The sequence below is a fragment of the Hylobates moloch genome, unplaced genomic scaffold (genome assembly GCF_009828535.3).
Source record: "Hylobates moloch isolate HMO894 unplaced genomic scaffold, HMol_V3 SCAFFOLD_1, whole genome shotgun sequence".
Taxonomy (NCBI): domain Eukaryota; kingdom Metazoa; phylum Chordata; class Mammalia; order Primates; family Hylobatidae; genus Hylobates; species Hylobates moloch.
In genome coordinates this window covers 77,204,804-77,230,683 of record NW_026652276.1, presented here as the reverse complement: position 1 = coordinate 77,230,683, position 25,880 = coordinate 77,204,804, and the positions used below count along the sequence as shown (strand labels likewise).

General features: G+C 35.1%; 1 protein-coding gene across 5 annotated transcripts in view; it reads left to right on the top strand.

Annotated features, from left to right (window-relative positions):
* Positions 1–12,408, top strand: part of SCN2A (sodium voltage-gated channel alpha subunit 2) — a 195,908-nt gene extending 183,500 nt beyond the window's left edge. For all 5 annotated transcript variants that reach the window (XM_058441550.1, XM_032755543.2, XM_032755544.2 and 2 more), the window contains 4 exons: positions 37–174; positions 539–643; positions 6,845–7,115; positions 8,740–12,408. In XM_058441550.1, the coding sequence (XP_058297533.1) occupies positions 37–174; positions 539–643; positions 6,845–7,115; positions 8,740–9,935 (1,710 nt within the window). In that variant the 3' untranslated portion in view covers positions 9,936–12,408. The remainder of the gene's footprint in view (positions 1–36; positions 175–538; positions 644–6,844; positions 7,116–8,739) is intronic.
* The last annotated feature ends 13,472 nt before the right edge of the window (positions 12,409–25,880 follow it).

The window sequence follows — 25,880 nt, the reverse complement described above, 5'->3', positions numbered from 1 at the left end:
CTAAATATAATGGTTACAATTCTTCATATTTTTTAGGTAGAATTACAACCCAAGTATGAAGACAACCTGTACATGTATCTTTATTTTGTCATCTTTATTATTTTTGGTTCATTCTTTACCTTGAATCTTTTCATTGGTGTCATCATAGATAACTTCAACCAACAGAAAAAGAAGATAAGTATATTAAAATTTCATCTTTGCTCTGAAATATGAACTAAATATTTCATACTGTTTCCTTTAGCCTCCAAAATGCAATCACCAAAAAAAGAATATAAAATTCAGAAATTATTTTGAGACATTTGATAATCGATAAGCTTTTAAGCAATTAATAATTCAGATAGCATATTTTTTGATATTTTTAGTCTAGAAATATGACTAATATGGCATAATTTGTATATTGAATAAAGGCATCTTTATAAATACAGATATTAGCAACAGTAGAATGAAATGTGGGAGCCAATTTTCACATGATTACTAAGGTGGATTTTATAGCCAGCAAAGAACACAATTTTAACAAGTATCGCTTTCATTTCTTTACTTTGGAGGTCAAGACATTTTTATGACAGAAGAACAGAAGAAATACTACAATGCAATGAAAAAACTGGGTTCGAAGAAACCACAAAAACCCATACCTCGACCTGCTGTAAGAATAGCGTATTTTCATTGCCTGTTAAAACTGTATTACCTAACCCTTTCACAGCCAGAATTTCTAGAAACTAGTTATTTTTGTGGATTTGTAACACAAAGTTTTTTACCTTAACAATGGGACTAGATAGCCTAAATAGCTTGAAAAATGTATTTTACATATATAATATGTATAAATTACATAATACATAACATATTTTATATGTAAACATATAAAATACATAGAAATAAAATTTGCTATACTTAAGTGCCAGTGGTATCATACAAGCTGATGTCATTAAGATGCTTCTAATAACATCAAAAATAAAATACGTACATACATACATACATACATAATGTGAAAATATTAAATGTTCTCAGAGTACAGAGGAGACAGATCGGAATAATTGGTACGTCACAGATTGGCCTCAGTTTTTGTCCAACTCTGCAGATTGAATGGAATCATTAATGAAACAGGCCACAGGTTTTGCTTTTTTCTAGTTAAACAATAAAAAAGGCAAGCCTCATATTTTCCCCTACTATCCCACCCTTAAATGAGATGATATCATTCTTTTTAGGGCTTTTTATTGGCTCTTCCGGGTGTATATTTGCCAGTGATACTGTTCGTTCAGTTTGGCTGCTGCAGGGAGTTGCTGCCAGGAGAGCCGCTAAGTTTTTCTATCACTCCTGAAGGACTAGCTCATATATTAAGTCTCAGAAAATCTTCCCCAAGGTATACATGGTATAAAACACTTCAGTGTTTCTCAGAAATCTTGACTCTATAAATTTATTGGTGACAGTCTAAAACAGACCATAATTAAGTGTTCGGTTGGTAAGCCGGCCAATAACTCAAAGAAAATGGATAGCTATATTGGGTCAAACATAAAGGGTGTACAATTTGAGCCTAGTCTTTAGGAAATAATACAATTTGAATGAATAGAGAGAGAAGCAGAGAACATTTACTATATGAGAAAATGTATACTTCATAGCCATATAGACAAATATATCAGTGCAGAATAGTGATGCATTTGAATTAGTGTGTAGTAGACACTGGTTTTCCGAGTTAAATGAGTCAAGGTTACCATACGAGTCTGAAGAAATTTGTTCTAATTAAGCAATACAAATGGAATATAGTTAACAGAACAGCCTAGTAATGTGAAAAGAAAGATTTTAGAGAGTTTAACCTAGAGACTGGTGTGGAACAATGTTAGAGGCAAAATAACCCTGGGCCATAGACAAGAAGATAAACCCTTACATACAAGAAGATAGTCCATAATCTGTGTCACACCAGCAGGACTGGAATTACTCCAGGAGTGAAGTTAGCCAATAAGAAGACTCAATTGGGATGAAACACAGGAAAAGAGGGAGGATGCAATGAAAAAACTGGGTTCAAAGAAACCACAAAAACCCATACCGCGACCTGCTGTAAGAATAGCGTATTTTCGGCCGGGCGCGGTGGCTCACGCTTGTAATCCCAGCACTTTGGGAGGCCGAGGCGGGCGGATCACGAGGTCAGGAGATCGAGACCACGGTGAAACCCCGTCTCTACTAAAAGTACAAAAAATTAGCCGGGCGTGGTGGCGGGCGCCTGTAGTCCCAGCTACTCGGAGAGGCTGAGGCAGGAGAATGGCATGAACCCAGGAGGTGGAGCTTGCAGTGAGCCGAGACTGCGCCACTGCACTCCAGCCTGGGCGACAGAGCGAGACTCCGTCTCAAAAAAAAAAAAAAAAAAGAAAAAAAAAAAAAGAATAGCGTATTTTCATTGCCTGTTATGAAGCATATAAAAAGAGGGAGGATATGTAGATAACAGAGAATCTAAAACATAAACCAGTTGATGTTTTGTGAAACTGTTGGTTCCACTATCATATACTGAAGTCATATGAAGGCACTGGGAAAAATAGTGTTAGAGCCTATGAAATATCCAGACTGAGATAAGGATTTTAGCGTTGTCAGAACAAAATTCAGTTGAGCTCTGAAACACAGATTCATTTTTGAAAAATAATTAGAATAGAGAAAAAAACAAAATTCTCAGAATGAGGCCTTGCATACTTCATCAAGTTATAGGAAGAAATAAATCAATGAAGAAATGAGCTTGAGTTTATTTCCATCAAATGACATGGATTTACCTGTAGTGGCAGGGTTGTGTGGAAAAAGTTCAACACATTCAGCTAGAATATTATCAGCGATAATTTGGCAATTTAGGAATTAACTAGTAAAATCCATTTATTCCTTCATTGACAATATGTACTATGTAGTATGCTAAGCATTTGAACTTAAATATTGAACAGTATGGAGTCTAGCTAATGCAATGGATAGTAATCAAATAGTCATGCCAAAAAATGAAAGTATCACAGAAAAAAAGGGATACTTTCAGCTGTGAGAGCTTATTAGGTGGAAGGGGCTGATTAATCAGGGAAGTTAGGGAAGGCTTTATTAAAATAATATACTAGCTGAGTATGGAAAAAGAATCAAAAGCATCAATAGCCAGAGTGGGATGAGAAGAGCCCTGTAGAAGGGGAATGAATATGTGAAGGTCCTTATGTAGGAGGGCTGGTGAGACTGGAGTGCAGAAAGTCAAGGTTCATTTGGGACACATTGAGAATAAAGAGGTTAGGACAAGCCCAAACTTTTCTGGGCCTTGGAGGGCATTTTCTGGAGTTGTTTTCATCCTAAGAGCAGTAAGAAACCATTAAAGTGGACCCGGTCAGTCTGGGCTTTGTGGTGATCACTCAATCAGTTTCACAGAGGCTGTGTGAATACATTGTAGACTTGTTTTGGAGCTATTTCAGAGATGGTAGGTAGCCTGAACCATAGCGATGTGGAGATTAATAAAAGTGGATGGATTTGTGAGCTATCACCAGAGTGAAATTTAAAAGTTTGTCTATTAATTGAATATGGGAACTAAAGAAGGAACCAACAAGAATGACTCGTGTCTTTCTGCTTTGCACAACTGGATAAATACTGATGTCATGCAAGAAATGAAGAAGGGACAGAAGTGGTGAGAAAATTGGAGATGCTAGTTTGCAGAATTTGGCAACCAAGTCAGAGTGAGAGAGAGGAAGGAGGAAGGGAGAGAAATGATGAATATTTAGAAGTAGCAAAATAAAGGTTTCTTAAGATTCAGAGATTAGGTTTAAAGGAAAGCAAAAGGAATTTTAGAGAGGAAAAGATTGAAGAGAGAGGGAATAAATATGACATAAAAATGCACAAGATGTGGGACAAGAACATAGTGGTCTAGGGTAGCTTTAGGAAGAAAAAGGGGCTGAGTCCTCTAATGAATTTGGAGTAATACATGGAAATTAAAATAATATGAAATGCAAAAGGAAACAGAGGAGTTTTTTTTTTTTCTTCTTTTTTGTTTTTTTTTTTTTTGAGATGGAGTCTCGCTCTGTCGCCCAGGCTGGAGTGCAGTGGTGCAATCTCGGCTCACTGCAAGCTCTGCCTCCCGGGTTCACACCATTCTCCTGCCTCATCCTCTCCGAGTAGCTGGGACTACAGGCGCCCACCACCACGCCCGGCTAATTTTTTTTTTTTTTTTTTTTTTGTATTTTTAGTAGAGACGAGGTTTCACCGTGGTCTCGATCTCCTGACCTCGTGATCCGCCCGCCTCGGCCTCCCAAAGTGCTGGGATTACAAGCGTGAGCCACCGCGCCTGGCCAGAGGAGTTTATTTAAACTGTTTAAGTTTAATGTTCTAAAAAAAGTAAAAATAGAGGGCAAGAGAATGGAAATTTATGAGAAGTTTGGAATTATCTTTGGAGCAAATGAAAGACAAAGGATCGCTAATTGTTAAATCTGAAGGGCCAAGATGAAGTTAGAGAACATAAATTTTTGGTGAATAAGATCTTCAGAATTATACATCTTGTTCCAGCATATTTGACACCCTAGGATTTAAATGGGAGAACAGAACACAGAGACTCGCGATTGGAGTTGTACATTGAGATGTCTGTCCCATTGGACAACTCTATGAACAGGGAATCTAAGGAGTTTTTTATTAGTCATGGTGATATTAAAATTAATACCAAATTTCTGCTTTTAAGATATTTTGAACTTACTATACTCTAGGAGCCATATCTGAGAGAAAAATGGCACTGCTCTGCTTTTGAGGGGCCTCAAAACAAGTGGAAGGGAAAGAAAACAAAAATTGAATAAGAGCAAACCATTTGCAGTACAATGCCATACATTTTATGATCAATGAATGAACTCAGTTTCCTGAGAGCACTAAGTGCTTTAAACTCAAAACTGAGTTAGAATTCATGAGACAGAGAAGGGGTGGGGGACGTCTGTTTTAGACAGAAGAGTAGACAGATAAACTATGTAAAATGATACAGTAGAACCTGCATAAGCTTCTAAGAGTGGTAGGCAGGAAATATCAGAGGGTGGAAGTAAGGGGAACATGCCAGACTTGGAAAGTTAAACTACAGTAAATTAATAATTAATAAGGAAGGGTTTGAACTAAAAGTAGACGCATTTATTGGGTTGAAAGAGGCCCTGAGAAGACAGATCCAGCTGGAGTAATAGAAATCTAGTTCAGCAGGCCAAATATGCATTCAGAGAAAAGAGCAAAACAAAATAGAACAAGTAGTGTTTGATGTCCAAAAATCACCATTGGAAGTAATGGAAGCCTCCCTATAGAAAGAGGGCAGAACACTAGGATGTAGAATCCAGGCCACTGAAAGTGTCAGGATCTGGGAAAGCAAGCCATTAGGTGTATATGTAGCAGAGTATTAGTCATTCGAGTTGAGAAGGTAGAGAAAGGCAGCCCAACAGAGGTAAGTCAAGACCAGATCCCTAGATTACCTAAGAAACAAAGCAGATACTTGCAAAATGGAACAATACAGAAACCAATGATCAGAACTGGTTTACAAGTTGGGGACTTAATTTCCTAAGCAAGACATAAGGCAGTTAGTACTTGGAAATAAGGTCCAAATAGACTAGGGCAAAGATTGAATATTTCCATTGTGACTTTTTAAAAGACAATTTTATTCTTACAGAAGAGTTACTCGTAATGAATACTCTAATGAATCTGTACATACTGTCCTCTTAACATCTTATGCAACCATAGATCAGTTCTCACAACTAAGAAATTAATCTTGGTATAATACCATTAAATAAAATACAGAACTGAGTCAGATTTCACCAATTTTTCCACTGAAGCCTTTTCTCTAGAATGATGATTTTTAAAACATCTTTGCTGAACTTTAAAATGAAATTTAAGATTCTGTAGCTTTAGTGAGAGAATATAAAGTCAGAAATCAGATGAAAATTTTAAAAAGAGAGAGGGAAACTTGGAGAAGTATATATTTATTAGTTACTTAAAGTAAAATTAATACCCTCCCAACACATGGGATAAAAAATTTTATTACATGACAAATATTTACTAACTGTCCATCATAACATGATGGTGTTCTGTGCACTGAGAATATAATAGGTGAGTTTATAAAACCTGGTATCATTGTTAGTATAAATAAAACAAATAGAGTTTGTTGAATAGAGTTGAATATACAACATACAAAATTTTTTCCAAGTATAAAACAAAAATAAAACACACTACTTTCTTTAATAGAATAGAACATTGTAATAATGTTCCATTACATTTGATCCTCACAGAAGTGCTATGAGGTAGCATTAAGAGATAAGATTTGAGGCCGGGCATGGTGGCTCATACCTGTAATTCCAGCACTTTGGGAGGTCGAGGTGGGCAGATCATGAGGTCAGGAGTTTGAGACCAGCCTGACCAACACGGTGAAATCCCGTCTCTACTAAAATTACAAAAAGTAGCTGGGCGTGGTGGCATGTACCTGTAATCCCAGCTACTCAAGACGCTGAAGCAGGAGTATCACTTGAACCTGGGAGGCAGAGGTTGCAGTGAGCCGAGATTGTGCCACTGCACTCCAACCTCTGCAACAGAGCGAGACTCCATCTCAAAAAAAAAAAAAAAGAAAAGAAAAGAAAAATAAAAAAAGAGAGAGAGAGATAAGATTTGAGACCTGACCTGGAGCTTCCCTATTTACACTATTTACCTGCTTTGTGACCTAAGGCAAGTTACCTCAGCTCTCCAATCACTGGTTTTGCAAGGAATTTTTTTTGTAAAATGTTGTGAGGATTAAAGGTGTGTTTTTATAAAAGCTACATTTTTTGTTACTTTCTTAAAATCAGAAGAATTGAATTCGATTTTTTTTTAAGTTGCTAATGGAACTTTTACATATTATTTGTTCCAGAACAAATTCCAAGGAATGGTCTTTGATTTTGTAACCAAACAAGTCTTTGATATCAGCATCATGATCCTCATCTGCCTTAACATGGTCACCATGATGGTGGAAACCGATGACCAGAGTCAAGAAATGACAAACATTCTGTACTGGATTAATCTGGTGTTTATTGTTCTGTTCACTGGAGAATGTGTGCTGAAACTGATCTCTCTTCGTTACTACTATTTCACTATCGGATGGAATATTTTTGATTTTGTGGTGGTCATTCTCTCCATTGTAGGTAAGAAGAGGTGCTTTTATTAAATTAAGGAATATAGTGGTAAAAATGTGTGTTTTAAAACTTTAGATGTGTTTTTCACTGATCTTTCTCATTCATCCCAAACTCCCAAATAAAAATCTAATAGTCCATTGTTTTAGTTTTAGTTTGCCATTTCTCTAATTGCATGCTGTGCTTGAAATGATGAGTGGAATACAAGGAATTTATATTTTCAGCTTTCATTTATTCTCATTTAATATTTTCATCTATTCTCATCTCAGAAGACAATAACTGCAACTTTGGTAGAATACTCTTGTACCTGGTCATACTCCTGTGATATTGACAGTTACTGCTTTGAATAAACAATCAATCTACACACATATATACATAAATCATTTGAAGTAGTCACATAATTCATAAATATGACCTCTTAAATAATTGGAATAGTGTATATGTGCAGTTATATATATAATTACACATATATAAGTTTCATGTTATCTTTGGGTGCAGACAGTTTTCTGTGGTTTGCAATATTTCTTTTTGGAAGCAGCTATTTTGTTTGAGAATCCAAAACAGATTTGTTATCATCAATGATACATTAATGTTAGGATACATACATACATTAAGTGCTAAGAATGCAAAAGGTTTATTGGAAAAAATATATATATATACAGTGTTTATGTATAAGATATTAAATGAGGTACTGGAAGTAAATAGAAGAAGATTTAAGAGAAGGTTCTGCCTATTTGGGGAAAGAGAACATTCACATGGAGGGGAAAATTATATAGCACTCTTTAAACTACTTTCTTTAGTTGAATAGAACATTGTAACAATGTTCCATTGCATTTGATTCTCACATAAGTGCTATGAGGTAGCATTAAGAGGTAAGATTTGAGATCTGACCTGGAGCTTCCCAGTTTACACTACTTACCTACTCAGTGACCTAAGAGAAGTTACCTCAGCTCTCCAATCCCTGGTTTTGCAAGGAATTTTTCTGTAAAATGTTGTTGTGAGGATTAAATCAGATTATGTATATATATATGCACTTAGCACTGTGCCTAGTATGAAGAAAAGACTCAGTAAATGTTCAGTTTGACCACAAGAAAAAGTTGATATTATCACCATTTACTCATGCATAAAACAAGTGCCAGGATTCAGTCCCAAGTGTGTCTGTCTCCAAAGCCTATGTTTTCTTCTGTACCTCACGCTGCCTACTCCCAAATAAAACAGTATCACAACCATCTCAGAAAGTAAAGAACTCTCATATTCCTGATCCAAAATCGTATGCCTTTAGTTCTTATGCGACTGCTAAAACTAGTATTTTGGACATATAAATTAATTTCTGTACTTGGCCACTGTATGCTTCATGATGTCTTTAGACCTTCCAGGGTTGAGTCATTTTTTTGATAGATGCTTTCCTTGAACTAGGAAAAATGACCCTTACTATCTTCATTTAATATAAAGATGTAAATGTTATAACACCAAACATACCAGTTTCATTTTGCTGAACAAACATTGCAGATTATTTGCATATATACATGTACCTAACTGTCCTGTTCACATTTTGTAAAACTAATGTAATTATGTAAACTTTCATTTGCTACTATTAAGTATAACACTATTTTTGTTATTTGTTGATTTTCTACAGGAATGTTTCTGGCTGAACTGATAGAAAAGTATTTCGTGTCCCCTACCCTGTTCCGAGTGATACGTCTTGCCAGGATTGGCCGAATCCTACGTCTGATCAAAGGAGCAAAGGGGATCCGCACGCTGCTCTTTGCTTTGATGATGTCCCTTCCTGCATTGTTTAATATTGGCCTCCTGCTCTTCCTGGTCATGTTCATCTACGCCATCTTTGGGATGTCCAACTTTGCCTATGTTAAGAGGGAAGTTGGGATCGATGACATGTTCAACTTTGAGACCTTTGGCAACAGCATGATCTGCCTGTTCCAAATTACAACCTCTGCTGGCTGGGATGGATTGCTAGCACCTATTCTTAATAGTGGACCTCCAGACTGTGACCCTGAAAAAGATCACCCTGGAAGCTCAGTTAAGGGAGACTGTGGGAATCCATCTGTTGGGATTTTCTTTTTTGTCAGTTACATCATCATATCCTTCCTGGTTGTGGTGAACATGTACATCGCGGTCATCCTGGAGAACTTCAGTGTTGCTACTGAAGAAAGTGCAGAGCCTCTGAGTGAGGATGACTTTGAGATGTTCTATGAGGTTTGGGAGAAGTTTGATCCTGATGCGACCCAGTTTATAGAGTTTGCCAAACTCTCTGATTTTGCAGATGCCCTGGATCCTCCTCTTCTCATAGCAAAACCCAACAAAGTCCAGCTCATTGCCATGGATCTGCCCATGGTCAGTGGTGACCGGATCCACTGCCTTGACATCTTATTTGCTTTTACAAAGCGTGTTTTGGGTGAGAGTGGAGAGATGGATGCCCTTCGAATACAGATGGAAGAAAGATTCATGGCATCGAACCCATCCAAAGTCTCTTATGAGCCCATTACGACCACGTTGAAACGCAAACAAGAGGAGGTGTCTGCTATTATTATCCAGAGGGCTTACAGACGCTACCTCTTGAAGCAAAAAGTTAAAAAGGTATCAAGTATATACAAGAAAGACAAAGGCAAAGAATGTGATGGAACACCTATCAAAGAAGATACTCTCATTGATAAACTGAATGAGAATTCAACTCCAGAGAAAACCGATATGACGCCTTCCACCACATCTCCGCCCTCGTATGATAGTGTGACCAAACCGGAAAAAGAAAAATTTGAAAAAGACAAATCAGAAAAGGAAGACAAAGGGAAAGATATCAGGGAAAGTAAAAAGTAAAAAGAAACCAAGAATATTCCATTTTGTGATCAATTGTTTACAGCCCGTGATGGTGATGTGTTTGTGTCAACAGGACTCCCACAGGAGGTCTATGCCAAACTGACTGTTTTTACAAATGTATACTTAAGGTCAGTGCCTATAACAAGACAGAGACCTCTGGTCAGCAAACTGGAACTCAGTAAACTGGAGAAATAGTATCGATAGGAGGTTTCTATTTTCACAACCAGCTGACACTGCTGAAGAGCAGAGGCGTAATGGCTACTCAGACGATAGGAACCAATTTAAGGGGGGGAGGGAAGTTAAATTTTTATGTAAATTCAACATGTGACACTTGATAATAGTAATTGTCACCACTGTTTATGTTTTAACTGCCACACCTGCCATATTTTTACAAAACGTGTGCTGTGAATTTATCACTTTTCTTTTTAATTCACAGGTTGTTTACTATTATATGTGACTATTTTTGTAAATGGGTTTGTGTTTGGGGAGAGGGATTAAAGGGAGGGAATTCTACATTTCTCTATTGTATTGTATAACTGGATATATTTTAAATGGAGGCATGCTGCAATTCTCATTCACACATGAAAATAATCACATCACAAAAGGAAAGAGTTTACTTCTTGTTTCAGGATGTTTTTAGATTTTTGAGGTGCTTAAATAGCTATTCGTATTTTTAAGGTGTCTCATCCAGAAAAAATTTAATGTGCCTGTAAATGTTCCATAGAATCACAAGCATTAAAGAGTTGTTTTATTTTTACATAACCCATTAAATGTACATGTATATATGTATATATGTATATGTGCGTGTATATACATATATATGTATACACACATGCACACACAGAGATATACACATACCATGACATTGTCACTCACAGTCCCAGCAGCATGACTATCACATTTTTGATAAGTGTCCTTTGGCATAAAATAAAAATATCCTATCAGTCCTTTCTAAGCAACCTGAATTGACCAAAAAACATCCCCACCACCACTTTATAAAGTTGATTCTGCTTTATCCTGCAGTATTGTTTAGCCATCTTCTGCTCTTGGTAAGGTTGACATAGTATATGTCAATTTAAAAAATAAAAGTCTGCTTTGTAAATAGTAATTTTACCTAGTGGTGCATGTTTGAGCAAACAAAAATGATGATTTAAGCACACTACTTATTGCATCAAATATGTACCACAGTAAGTATAGTTTGCAAGCTTTCAACAGGTAATATGATGTAATTGGTTCCATTATAGTTTGAAGCTGTCACTGCTGCATGTTTATCTTGCCTATGCTGCTGTATTTTATTCCTTCCACTGTTCAGAAGTCTAATATGGGAAGCCATATATCAGTGGTAAAGTGAAGCAAATTGTTCTACCAAGACCTCATTCTTCATGTCATTAAGCAATAGGTTGCAGCAAACAAGGAAGAGCTTCTTGCTTTTTATTCTTCCAACCTTAATTGAACACTCAATTATGAAAAGCCCGACTGTACAAACATGTTGCAAGCTGCTTAAATCTGTTTAAAATATATGGTTAGAGTTTTCTAAGAAAATATAAATACTGTAAAAAGTTCATTTTATTTTATTTTTCAGCCTTTTGTACATAAAATGAGAAATTAAAAGTATCTTCAGGTGGATGTCACAGTCACTATTGTTAGTTTCTGTTCCTAGCACTTTTAAATTGAAGCACTTCACAAAATAAGAAGCAAGGACTAGGATGCAGTGTAGGTTTCTGCTTTTTTATTAGTACTGTAAACTTGCACACATTTCAATGTGAAACAAATCTCAAACTGAGTTCAATGTTTATTTGCTTTCAATAGTAATGCCTTATCATTGAAAGAGGCTTAAAGAAAAAATCAGCTGATATTCTTGGCATTGCTTGAATCCAGTGTTTCCACCTAGTCTTTTTATTCAGTAATCATCAGTCTTTTCCAATGTTTGTTTACACAGATAGATCTTATTGACCCATATGGCACTAGAACTGTATCAGATACAATATGGGATCCCAGCTTTTTTTCCTCCCCCACAAAACCAGGTAGTGAAGTTATATTACCAGTTACAGCAAAATACTTTGTGTTTCACAAGCAACAATAAATGTAGATTCTTTATACTAAAGCTATTGACTTGTAGTGTGTTGGTGAAATGCATGCAGGAAAATGCTGTTACCATAAAGAACGGTAAACCACATTACAATCAAGCCAAAAGAATAAAGGTTTCGCTTTTGTTTTTGTATTTAATTGTTGTCTTTGTTTCTATCTTTGAAATGCCATTTAAAGGTAGATTTCTATCATGTAAAAATAATCTGAAAAACAAATGTAAAGAACATACATTAATTATGATAATTCATCTTTCAATTTTTTCATGGAATGGAAGTTAATTAAGAAGAGTGTATTGGATAACTACTTTAATATTGGCCAAAAACCTAGATTTGGCATCAGGTAGAGTAGTGGAAAGTTACAAAAATTAATAAAAAATTGACTAACATTTTAAGTTGTGCATCTTTTCTCCTTCCTGTCCATCTATTGTTCTTTTCTTCACTTTTCCATTTCAATTTCTTCCTTATGTATTCTTGATCTACTTTTCTTTATATCCTTCTATCCTTTCCTTGCGTTGTCAGTATTTTTCATTTAGGATATTCTCCTTGTTTCTTTTCTATTCACCAAATGTCTTGTTTATTACAGCCTGTAGATCACTTAGATTTAGATCCCTAAAATTTGCTGTCACTCTGTAAAGTGCACATAGTATCTGCGTATTTATTTTTACAATTTTCTTTACAAAAATTCTAAGAAAGCTTAGACTGCAACTTTTCATAATATATAAACAAAATTCCCAAATGGCACAGATTTGACTTTCTCATTTAATTATGAACAGTTTGGGAAATGTTTCTCGATTCTGAATGCATATTAGAACTACCTGAGAAGAAAAAAAAAAAGCCAGTGCATGGGCCAAGACCAGACCAATTGAACTCATATTTCTGGGTGAGACTTAAGCATTTAATTTTTTGAAGGCTCATCATTGATACTGATTCATACTAAGGACTGAGAACTAGCAAATTTGGGTCTCCTTTGCCCGATAGGAAAAACATATTCTCCGGAAAGTGCAAACTGTCTTTCATTACATAACTTATCATGTACAGAATAGAGTTCCTAAGAGGATGGCTTTCGGAGTATTTATCTTACAGACTGAGGGATTGACATTGATCTAATTATAATAGAGGCTCTTCTTTAGGGCTGTAGTTGGTATAAAGGGATTCTATTAGAATAGTTTAGGGAGACTGTGTTCAGGTAACACATGCACCCACACACACCCCATATGGCACCTTAACTATCCCTAGTGTATACTGGGTGGAATGTATGTGGGATAGTCTAGGAAACAGTATAAATTTATAAAATAGTTCCCTCCAGTGAATGCTACATGCCCTGTTGCATGAGAACCTTTAATCTGGACCCAATAGAAGGCAGCTCATGGTGGCCAGTCAGAAAGCCATTCAATTTGTCATTACCAACTCACAAATCTAGACAGGAAAGATTCTCATTCTCATCTTCTCCATTCTTGGGGCATCTCACACAATCCCTTGTTTTCCTGAGCTCTGTAAAATACAGACCTGTTTACAAACAGAAGGGAGGAGACAAGAGAGGTAAGGGGAAGTAAAGAAAGAGGAGAAAGGAGGAGAGGGAACGATAGGGGAAAGTAGGAGAAAGGAGGGGAGTGTAAGAAATGGGATATTTCATAAATTATAATTCTGAAAAATAGTCTGGTGTGGATACCTCTAGCAATGGTGAGGGAAGGAGGAAGAAATGATGCGTAGTTGTGAATATGTTCAATCTAAAATATAAACATGTTTCTTCTCTTATTTATTTTTATTTGTATTTATTTATTTATTTTTGAGATAACATCTTGCTCTGTCACCCAGGCTGGAGAGCAGTGGTGTGATCATGGCTCACTCCAGCCTTAACCTTCTGGACTCAAGTAATGTTCCCACCTCAGCCTCCCAAGTATCTGGGACTACAGGCATGGGCCCCCACACCCAGCTAATTTTTTTTTTTTTTTTTTGTATTTTTTGTAGAGACAGGGTTTCCCCATGTTGCCTGGGTTGGTCTCAAATTTCTGGACTCAAGCAATCATCCTGCCTCAGCTTTCCAAAGTGCTAGAATTACAGGCATGAGCCATTGCACCTGCCCTTCTCATTTTTTTAAAGAAAAGATACCTGTGAAAAAAGTGAAGGGGACATTATACAAGAAAATGTTACAATGATTCCATGGATTCAGGAATAATTTTTTTTCTTTTACCTGAACTAAATACATATTTGAGTGTCTACTATATATCAGCTTTGCAATAGCAGCTAAGAGATCAAAGAGGAATATAACTATCCAAAGAAAGGCTACAACCAGAGGTGAAGAAACTGGAAAGCCATGCTAGAGTTTGGAATTGATTCTGTGGCAAAAAGGAGTGATTACTCCTGAGAAGTAGAAGGAACAGTGAAATATGACACATTTGTAGCTGCTGAATCTGGTAGTAATAAGGCACGCTGCCCATTTTTTCTAGTGTTTTACAGCAATCTCATTTTCCCAATTATTTAAATGGGTTCTTATCTCTTGGTATAGTACACAGATTTATTAAGTAAAAGCAAATAACTAGATTTTTAAGTCATCCAATGTGACACTTCCTGCTAATAGCCTACTTTAATCAAGTTACATTTTTTATATTTACAGATACATGTAATATTATTCCTATCACTTTATTTCACACTTTCTACTTTTTGAGGTTTTTCATTTTTTTCTCCTCTTCCTTCTTGTCCTCTTTTGCTTTGTGTTTTCTGTTTTTCTTTCCCCCATCTCTGATGGAAAGTTACCCATCATCTCCTTCCATTCATCCCTCCCTCCCTCCTTTCCTTCCTTTCTTCTTTTTTCCTCCTGATTACTCTTAAATTTTAACATGCATACTTAAGGTGAACTGTAATCGATATTTGTATCCTGATCTGGAAAAATGAATTTTCCTAGACTGACGACATATCATTGCTCTCCTCTAATATGTTATTTTTGTCTAGTATCTTAACTCTACCTTAATTTGAGATAAAACAAATTAAACAGTATTATTACATGAATTTGTAGGCAGTGCTTATTTAGACTTACATACTAATTATTAGTAATTTTTTCCCTCAAATTTGTTTCTTCAGCCAACTTTTTCATTTTGTCTTCTATTTCGTTCTTGAAATGTATCCTTTAGGAATTCTGTCAGATCTGTTAGCAAAATGATCCCGTTTTTCTTTTTCTGAAAATGGCTTAATTTTGGCCACATTTTTAATTATAATTATTTTATGTATATATCTACTTATATTAATAATATTATATTAAATAAATATATATTATTATATACTTATATAATATATTTTATATAAAAATAATATAAGTAAAATTATATTAAATATTTTTATGTAAATTATAATATTTATATTGAAATATTTATATAAATATTTAATTATAATAATTTTGTTTTTTATTTCTATGAGCCTATGAAATTATTTTTATTAATCTGACTCAGAATTTATGCTATGTAAGTTGAGGATTCACATATTAATATCTTTAATTCAGAAAATTCCAAGGAAATTATCAGCTTTTAACACTACAAATAGGTTCTCATTCCATATTTTTTTATTCTCTCTGTCTGGAACTCCTTAAGAATATATGTTAAATGTCTAAATCATTTCTCCACATCCCATAACATTTCTTTTTTATTTTTTAGTGGTCTCTCTGGGTAATTTGTCAGGTTTTGGTATAAAAATAGTACTGACTTCATAAAACAAGTTGGGAGGCATTTATTCTTGAAAGAGAGTAGGAGAGATTATTTCTCCCTTAAATATTGATAGAATTCACCAGCAAAGCCATCGGAAACCTGAGTCTTCTCTGTGGGAAAGTTTTTAATTAAAGGTATCAATTTCTTAAACAGGTATGTAGGACGACTAAGATTTTTTTTTAGATTTGACAAATTGCATTTTTCTGAGAATTCATTTATCTAAGTTATTGTTATTTGAATTTACTGTATAAATTGTTCATATTATTCCCTTATTGTGCTCTTAATATCTGTGACATCTCTAATCATTTTTCCTTTAATTTCTGATTCTGAAAATTTGTTAATTATCTCTTTTCCTTGATTAGCCCATATAGGAGTCCTTCAATTTCATGAATATATTTTTAAAACTCAAATTTTGGTTTATTGATTTTCTCTATAGTTCTTCTGCTTTCTATTTTAATTATTTCTGCTCTTTCCATCCCTGCTACTATAATTTTCATTTGCTTTCCTCCCTGCGCTGGCTGAACATTAGTTGTAACATTGAGGAGGTGAGGTGATAGTGGGAAGCTTTGTTTTGTTTCTAATATGAGTAAGGAAGGTTTTAATAATTAACTATTAAAAATGCCAGTTGGTATAGATTTTTTTCAAATAGATATCCATTATCATCTTAAACAGACTCTTTCAGTTCTTAATTTTCTAGAAGTTTCTAAAAGTCATTAATACAAAATTTTATTAAGTTTTTCTGCATCTTATTTAGAAAGTCATATATTATTTTTCTTTTGTATTTTGATGTTGTGGTACACAGTGATTGATTTTAGGATATTAATCCTAACTGTGTTCCTAGAATTTAATCAAATTTGGTCATTTGAATTATCAATTTCATATATTGCTTCGATTTTCTAATATTTTGTTTTATATTCCTACATCTATATTTGTGAAGGAGTTTGGCTTGTAAACTTTTTACCTTAATGTGCTTATTAGGTTTTGAAATCAAGATTATGCTAACCTCTTAAAACAAGTTGGCAAAGGATTTTTCTTGTTCTTGTTCTCAGGTAGAGAATAAGTAAGACTGGTGTTAATATTTTTCTTAATTCTTTGGATAATTAATTAGTAAAATCTGAGCATGAATTGTTTTTATGTACAAGTTTTTAATTGTGTATTTATTTTCTCTGATAGAGGACCATTCAGATTTGCTGTTTCTTCTTGTTTCACTCTCTAACTTGATAAAATTTCAAGTTTATTCACGTAAAATTGTTTATGATGATATTGTTTTTTAAAACTCTACAGGATCTTTAGTGGTGACCTCTTTTGATTCCTGTTACTGGTATTTTGTGATTTCTCTTTTTACTTATTTAGTCTTTTAATGAACCAACTTTTGCCTTTTAAAATATTCTGTACTGTATGTTCTTTTCTATTTCTTTTTATTTGCTTTTATATTTATAATTTTCTTTTATTTCTTTAGTTTTAATTTACTATTGTTTTCTAGATTCTGAAAATCTCTATTTCATTCATTAATTTCAACTTTTGTTCTTTTTTTAATAAATGCACTTAAGACTATAAATTTCCCTCTAAGCATGGCTGTAATAGCATCCCACAAATTTTAGTATATTTTATTTTGTTAACATTCAGTTTAAAATATTTTCTCATCTCTATTTTGATTTTTAAAAATCTTACTAGAAACTTAGAAGAGAACTGTTTAATTTCCAAATACTTGAAAAAGTTTCTAGATATGTTTATTTAAATTTCTAATTTAATTTCCTACATTCAGATAATATATATAATATACTTTGTATAATCTTAATTATTTAACTTTTGGGGGAAAATGCTTTGTAGCTCAGCTTCTATCAAATGTGTCATATATTTCATGTGTAGTTGAAAATAAAGTACATTTCAGTTGTTAAGTACAAAATTCTATACATTTTATTCATGAATTTGAAAGAAATCTTCATTTCTTTTGGCTGTTTTTACTATCCTTTACCAGAAGGGGTGTGTAAAAATTTTCCAACATGATTATAAATTTATTTATTTTAGTTCTGTTAACTTTTGCTATATACTTTAATATTTATTTAGTTATTTGATATCTATTAGGTGCCTAAAATTTAAAATTGCTACATTTTTTCTCCAGTAGATTGACCCTACTGTCATATGGACTAGTCCTGTTAATTTCTAGTAAGATTGTCCTAAGTTCATTTTGTCTGATTATTATTATACCTACAGTGGCTTTGGCTGGGTTGGTGGTTGCATGGTACATCCTCTTTCATTGTTTTACTTTAAATGTTTCTATAACCTCCTATTCAATATTGAATATTTATGAATTGTATTTTATATCCAGTCTAACAATCTTTCACACACACACACACACACACACACACACACACACCCCTGACGTTTGGATTTAAATTTTGTGACTTCTTTTGGATTATTTGTATAATTCAGTTTTATACATTTTGTTACTATATTGTTTATAGTTACCCAAGCAATTGCCACATTAACTTATTAAATTCCAAAATGAATTAGTATTCTGCTACTTTCTGGACATTGCTAGGACATGAGAACACTTTTATTCTATTTCCCCCATTTCATCTTTTGTACTATTATTATATATTTTCCTTTTACATGTAGTGTAAACTCTGGAAGACATGATTATTACTTTTATGAAGTCAACACTTACTTAGTGTATTAGTATGTTTTCACACTGCTATAAAGATACTACCTGAGACTGGGTAATTATAAAGGAAAGAAGTTTTTGTTGTTTGTTTGTTTTTTCAGATGGAGTCTTGCCCTTTGCCCAGGTTGGAGTGCAGTGGTCCAGTCTCGGCTCACTGCAACCTCCGCCTCCCAGGCTCAAGTGTTTCCACTGCCTCAGCCTCCCAAGCAGCTGGGACTACAGGCTCCCACCACCACACCCAGCTAATTTTTGTATTTTTAGTAAAGATGGGATTTCACCATGTTGCCCAGGCTGGCCTCGAACTCCTGATCTCAAGTGATCCGCCCACCTCAGCCTCCCAAAGTGCTGGGATTACAGGCGTGAGCCACCATGCCCAGCCAGAAAGAGATTTAATTGACTAACAGTTCCTAGTGGGTAGGGAGGCCTCAGGAAACTTACAATCATGGCAGAAGGTGAAAGGCAAGCAAGGCACACCTTATATGGCAGCAGGAGAGGGAGAGAGTGTGAGGAAGTGCCACACTTCAAAACCATCAGCTCCCGTGAGAACTCACTCACTATCACTAGAACAACATGGGGGAACCACCCCCATGATCCAGTCACCTCCCACCAGGTCCCTCATTTGAACATGGTATTTACAATTCAAGATGAAATTTGGGGTGGGATACAGAGCCAAACCATATCACTTAGTTTTCCCAAAATACTTCGATTTTTACTCTTTCCTATATTTTCTACTTATCTATGGATTATTTCCCTTCTGACTGAAAAAAAATTTTTTTTAATATTTCCTTTACTATGGGTCTGCTCTTACTGACTCTCTCCAGTTGAATTTGTCCCCCAAATTTTTTTTAATTTTCACTTTTGAAAGATATTTTCACCAGATATGAGTTCCAAGATACTTTTTCTATTTTAGCTTTTTGAGGTGACAGTCACTGTCTTCTGTAAAAAGAATAATTTCAAGAAACCCCTAAAACCATAATTCTCATGAAAATGAAAACATGACCACATGTCAAAGATTTCATTTAACTCATTAATTATTGAGAAAATCCATAAGAACTAAACAACAGGATTAAAGGAGGATTTGACTTATATTGATCCGTGAACTCTGCTTGACAACATTTATTTGCTTTGCCATGAACAGGAATCATTTCCTGGCTACAGGTAAAATTATCAGAAACAGAGTCTCTGTGGTCTCTTGATGGAAATTCCCTCTCTAAATGTTGCTTCCAGATGTCTCTGGTCTATTGGTCTTTTGGGCAGTTTCATACCCTACTTTCTACCCCTCCCCATGCCAAAACTCCAAAGAAATTCTGAATCTTCTTTTGTGCTAGGTGCAGACCATGTGGCATTGTAGCCATGCTCTTAGCCTCCTCCTGTACCTGCAGGATGGCACCAAGTCTCTCCAGGGCTATGCTAAATGTGGGTCATTCCTCAGTATCTTGCAATTTTCATGGTCTATGTTCTGGAAAGGGCAGAATGTGCCCTCTGCTTGTGAGTCCCGTGAATGTTTCTGTCGTTGAATGTCTACCACCAACACCACCCCCAGTTCTAGTTTTAATTGTGGGGGAGGAAAATCAGATCACTCATATATAATCCTTTACTCTTAATTTTTTTCTCTAACTTTCGAGTGGCTAGCAACAGTTATTTTCCTTCCCTTTGAGGCAGGAATTTTCTTTACATAGTATACTATTCTTTGTATCCCGGGATCCATACTTTGTTCAATTCTTTGAACTCTGGGCCTTAATATGCAAAAATTTGACATTACTATGGATTTATAAATATCAAATTAGAAGGTGAGTGATGTTTTTCTATAGTTGATATATTTTTTATCTGAATTCCTATTCTTTGAAAGAAAAGGCTTCATGCTCTTCATGATGGAAAGGATTCAAGAAAAGGAGAGGAATTTACCAGAAAAGTAAAATGCAATAGCAGACAACACAAACACTACCTTAATATACATAAATACATGCACATATATTTTTAATTTGATAAATCTTATAGCATACTATTGGAGCCAATCTTTAGGATGTTAAGAGGGATTATCACCCCATTCCCCTTTCTAGAAAGGATTTATATAAAGAATTGGCATAGAAAGAACCATAGTTGTGTTTAATAACTATTGTCATTTTTTCCATACTAACCAGCACCTTTTGACAAACTTGCCAATATTTTAGAAAACCATATTTTGATGTACCTGATTGCCCTTTTTTGGCAGTTCCTCAAAAAGTTGAACACAGAATTATCCTATGACCCAGGAATTCTACTCCTAGGTATACACCCAAGAAAAATGGAAACATATGTCTAATATAATCCAATACACAAATGTTTATAACAACAGTACTCAGAAAAAAAGATGGAAATAACCAAGTGCCCATAGATGGATGAATAAACAATTGTGGTATATGCATATAATGACTTATTATTCAATCATAAAAGAAATGAAGTACTGATACCTGCTACAATTTGGATGAATCTCAAAAACATTATGAGAGGTGTAAAAAGTCATACACAAGAAATCACATATTATGTGATTACTCTTATATACCCAGAATGGGCAAATCAATAGAGATAGAAAGTAGGTTAGGCTGGGCGCGGTGGCTCACACCTGTAATCCTAGCACTTTTGGAAGGCCAAGTGGGGAGGGTTGCCTGAGCTCAAGAGTTGGGCAACATGGCAAAACTCCATCTCTACAAAAATTAGCCAGTTACAGTGGTGGGGGCCTGTGGTTCCAGCTACTTGGGAGGCTGTGGTGGGAGGATTCCTTGAGCCCAGGAGGTTGAGGCTTCAATGAGCCTTGTTCCTGCCACTACACTCCAGCCTGGGCAACAGACCAAGACTCTGTCTCAAAAAATAAATAAATAAAATAAAAATAGATTAAAGGTTACTGGGGATGGAAGGACAGCAGAATAGGAAGTGCTTACTTAATGGTTATGGGATGTTTTTATGGAGTAATAAAAACGTGAAACTACAGAAAGCTTGTGCTTTCACATGTGACTACAATAAATACTAATGAATTGTACACTTTAAAATGGTTATGTTATTTGAATTTCACACAAAGGTAGTTATGTGGAAAAAGTAAGTTAACATTATTGCAGCCCTATCCACTAGAGGGCGATGCTTCCATTAAGAAACATGAGTCGTAAATTTTTTTTTTTTTTTTTTGGCTGGTGGAAGGGCAATTAGCCTTGCGAATATATTTTCTGCTTATTTTGCATCCATTTTAGGTGTAAAACAATTAAGGCATTGCTTAATTGGAAACATTGCTGGAAAAATAATGTTTACTTTGAATGTGTCTCTTCAAGAAAAAACAGTTTGTGAAGCATTTGTACTGAGAAAAGATTTCTTTCCTTGGGCATAGATCTCATAGTGCAAAAATTAAACAAACATGAGCAAATTATGAAACTAAAGACATGGTTAATGGAAAGCATCTCCGCGACTAACATAAAACTGAATGAGCAAGGTGTTGAAGTATTCATATCAGTAGAGTTTCAAGTAACTTTATCACTATAAGTACTTGAGAGCCTTGAAAGTGTTTATCCACATTTTCACGAGCACAGCAAAATCTGGTTGTCTAACTCAGCACGTGTCTTAAATTCTGTCTCTAATTCAGAAAGTAATTTATCATTTAGTAAAGCTACATTTCTTGAAGTTGCATTAGGAATAAAATAATTAGCTCGTCATATACCAGAGATCCTGTGGCCAAGGGTTTTAGGAGAGAAACACAGGAAGTGTCGTGCACATTCATGTGTGGAACACTTATTTTCGGCTCCAAATTCACATAATAAGTTATTCTTCCTACAAAGGGAATGTCTTTCTGCCACTGTTCACAACAAAATTGCAAATGTAACAGAAAAATTAGCCAAGGAAAACATAGTCCCTAAAGTAAATCTGATCCAAAACAATCTGATTAAATCCATGTAATTATAGCATTGTAAAGTCATTCCTGGGTTATTTATAAAGTCAGCAGTTAGCGTTTTCCAAGGCATACTAATAGGAAGCAAATCCTTGCTCAGGAGCCAGCTGATAAAGACTATAAAAGCTCATCCTCGGAGCAAAACCAGAATGACATCACTACTAAGTCCTCCATAAAATAAGAAGCAGGTGTTTTAGTGCAGGTAGTTTTGGGCAAGAATCAATATGTGGCTTCAGAAGAGAGTCCAAAAATCCAGAAACATAAGCTTAATCCTAGGCTTTTCTTTAGAAAGGTTTGGATGTATACCAGAACCTACTTTGTAGTCAATATAATAAATCATATACTGTATATATTTTCCTAAAGTGCCTCAGTTTATTCATTTTAAAAACAAACAAATGGATATCCTTTTGTCATCTTTATGAAATAATCTTCAGATATTGTTATTTATTATAGCATATTGGTTTTCAATTGTTAAATAACCACACATGTAGAGGCCCAGACAACACATCCAGTATTTATTATCCTACAGTTTCTTTGGGTGAGGAATCTGGGTACAGCTTACCTGGGTCTTCTTCTCAGTCTCTCAAGGCTGCAATCACAATGTCAGCCTGGACTTGAAGCTCATCTGAAGCTTGGAGTTCTCTTCCAAGTTTAAGCAGCTAATGGTAAAATTCGTTTCTATCAGCTATAGAGCCCATGGCAGTTAGTTTCTTCAAGACCCAGGAGAGTTTCACTGCATCAAGCCTTTGAGCTCAGGGAAGACCTAAACCCTCTTTTAAAAGGCTTATTTGATTTGGTCAGGCTACCCAGCATAATCTCCTTTAGACTGACTCAAAATCAAACTGTTTCAGCACCTTAATTACATTTGCAAAATCCCTTCACTTTTGTCATATTCTATCAGCTGGAAGCAAGTCGCACATTCTGCCCACATTCAAGTGGCGGGGAGTATAAGAGGGTGGTGGTCTAAGGTGAGTCGGCCACATGTAAAGATAGCTGGATTAGATGAACCCTGACTATCCTAATCAAAATTCTAATGGCTACACAGGACAAGCCAGGAAGAAAGCATCTTCTGCAACCCTCCCCTCATTATAGAGTAACAAGGCTTCTTTCTGTCCAGTGGCTACAAATATCACCCAAGCAACGAGTATTACCAGTCATCACACTTTATGCCTTCACACTAGCATACTCATTCATGTGTACTACAAATAAACTTATCTTTCCCCATCAGACAATGCCCTAAGCATTGAAAGTTAAAATGGTTTTTATCCGTGTATGTATTCATTATTTGTGCCAGTACAGGGAACGTTTGTGTTAGAAGCATGTAGCCTGATTTTAAAAATTGAAATTAAATTTCTACCAGTACCTTAGTAGGAAAATCAAGTCGAAGTTATCTAGTCATAATTTTGGCATGTCTGTTTTATTCAGGATATGAGGAATTGCTGGAGCTTTTTGCTTTTTTGCAGTTTATCCTATTAAACATACATACACACACACACACACACACACACACAGAGCACAGTAAATTCATTCCGACATCACTTAACTTTGCATATAACTGTTTTCTCAAGAAGGCACTGAAGTGAGCTGGCAACTATACATTAGTTACTGCATTAGTGAAGAAAAGTGGCCACCCCATACAATCCCAAGCATGAAAAATCAGAACTTTGAAGAAAAAAAAATCAAAAAAGCAAAACATAAAATTGAATTAAATTTAAGCCACAAAGCAATAAGGAAAATAAACAGTAAAAGAATGTTCTTAAAAGCAACTTTAAGCTTAAAGAGCCTCATGTGAGGCAGTAAAGATATTGCAGATATGGACATTGGAGAGAGCGTGCAAAAGTAACATTGCTGGAGGTTGGTTTAAATCCTGCCTGCATGGTCTTGCTTAATTTGTTAGTCCTGGGAGTGATGCACAACATTTGGAATAATCATTTGAAATGAAATTTAACTCTTACTTGAGGATCATTTGTAATAATGATTTAATGTGTTACCAGAATTATAAAATGACCAAGTCAATCAATCTGTAAGTGTTTGCTTAAGGCCAGTTACGTGTCCGGTGTAATGCTGGATTACAAAACATGGAGAAAGGGGCCCTTTCTCAGCATTGAATGCTAGACTTTCTGCCAGAGACCAGAATTTGGTATGAACTAGTAATGAAGGGGTCAGAATATTGAAGAAGTCTTATCATCAAACACAAACCAATGAACATTTAAGTGTCCCATGGCACAATGACTTGTCACAAATGCTTTGTTGTATATTAAAACTTGAGTTTTTGTCTTTACACAAGTGAGAGAGCATCTGGGAATCTAAAGTGGTCACATTTGGGATGGTCACTAACCAGAGAGACATCATTGCTTCTTGGCTCCTTTGGAAGCCTTCAATGCCAGTTACTCATGAATAATCAGCCATTTGTGTCAAAATAGGGAGGGTACCAATATATTGTTCCACCATGCCCATGCATAGAATAGTACTAAACATATAGCATGTATTCATTAAATATTGCTGCAAAGTTGAGGGAGTGAAAATCTGTTTATGAGCTTTCTGAAGTGTTTGGGACAACTTGGACTTTGTAGCAGTTTGTGCAGCCCTCGTGCCTTTCCCATTAGAACTTTTCTCTACCCCAAATCCCATAGCAAGGGAAGTCAGCAGACATCCTTCCACTGTGTAACTGCACCTTACTGCTCACAGTTGATTGCAGCAGGGATGAAGACTGGACCCAAGCTGGTCAATCAGATTCTCTTCCTTAACTGTTTGAACTAAAGACACAGAGACTGGGAATTGCAAGTTTAACTATGTAATAGCAGAGTTGAAAAAGCCTCTGTTCTTCCTGAGACCTGGTTCTTCAACATTTCTTTGGATTCTGTGAAGTATCTCTTCTACAAATCCTTTTTTTCATCCTCCTTTTTTTTTTTTTTTGCTAGGGTTTCTTTGAAAATTTTATTAATTTTCACCAAAGATGCCTCAAATAGGACCACTGACATGCTTTTGGAAAGTGCTGGAGACTGAAGAAAGAAATGTGAGACATCTGTGCATGAATCAGCTTGTTTCTGTATTTTTCTCACTTCAAGCATAAAAATCTCTCAAACTTTAAGCTTTATTACATTGCAGTCTCCCCAGGAGGAAGCAATTTTAAAGTCAGAGAAATTTATTTTCTGAGAACTGGTTTTGTATAAATTCATTCAGCCACTTACAACAGTGCCCCACCTGAAAATGAAAAGACCACAACATAAAATTTTCCATAAAGATAGGTTAAGGTAAAAGAAAGTGATGAGTGTATTGTAAGGCTCATGAAGAGATTTAGTAGCACTGATCATTTTGTTGAGCATTCAATATGTTTTCTACGTATAAGTCATAGTTTATAAACTCATTCTAGTTTGTTCAAAGATACAACAAAGATACATAACATTAAATGAACATATACATAGATTTTAAAAAATATGTTTGCCCTCTAACATTGTACTATTTTTTGATTTTTTTTTCACAATACTTAAATCCTGAGGACCACAAAGAAGAAAGGGTTGCAAAATATCATTTTTTAAAATTTTTATTGAACAGCATTATTTCTAAATTTCTATAACACCTTTTAAA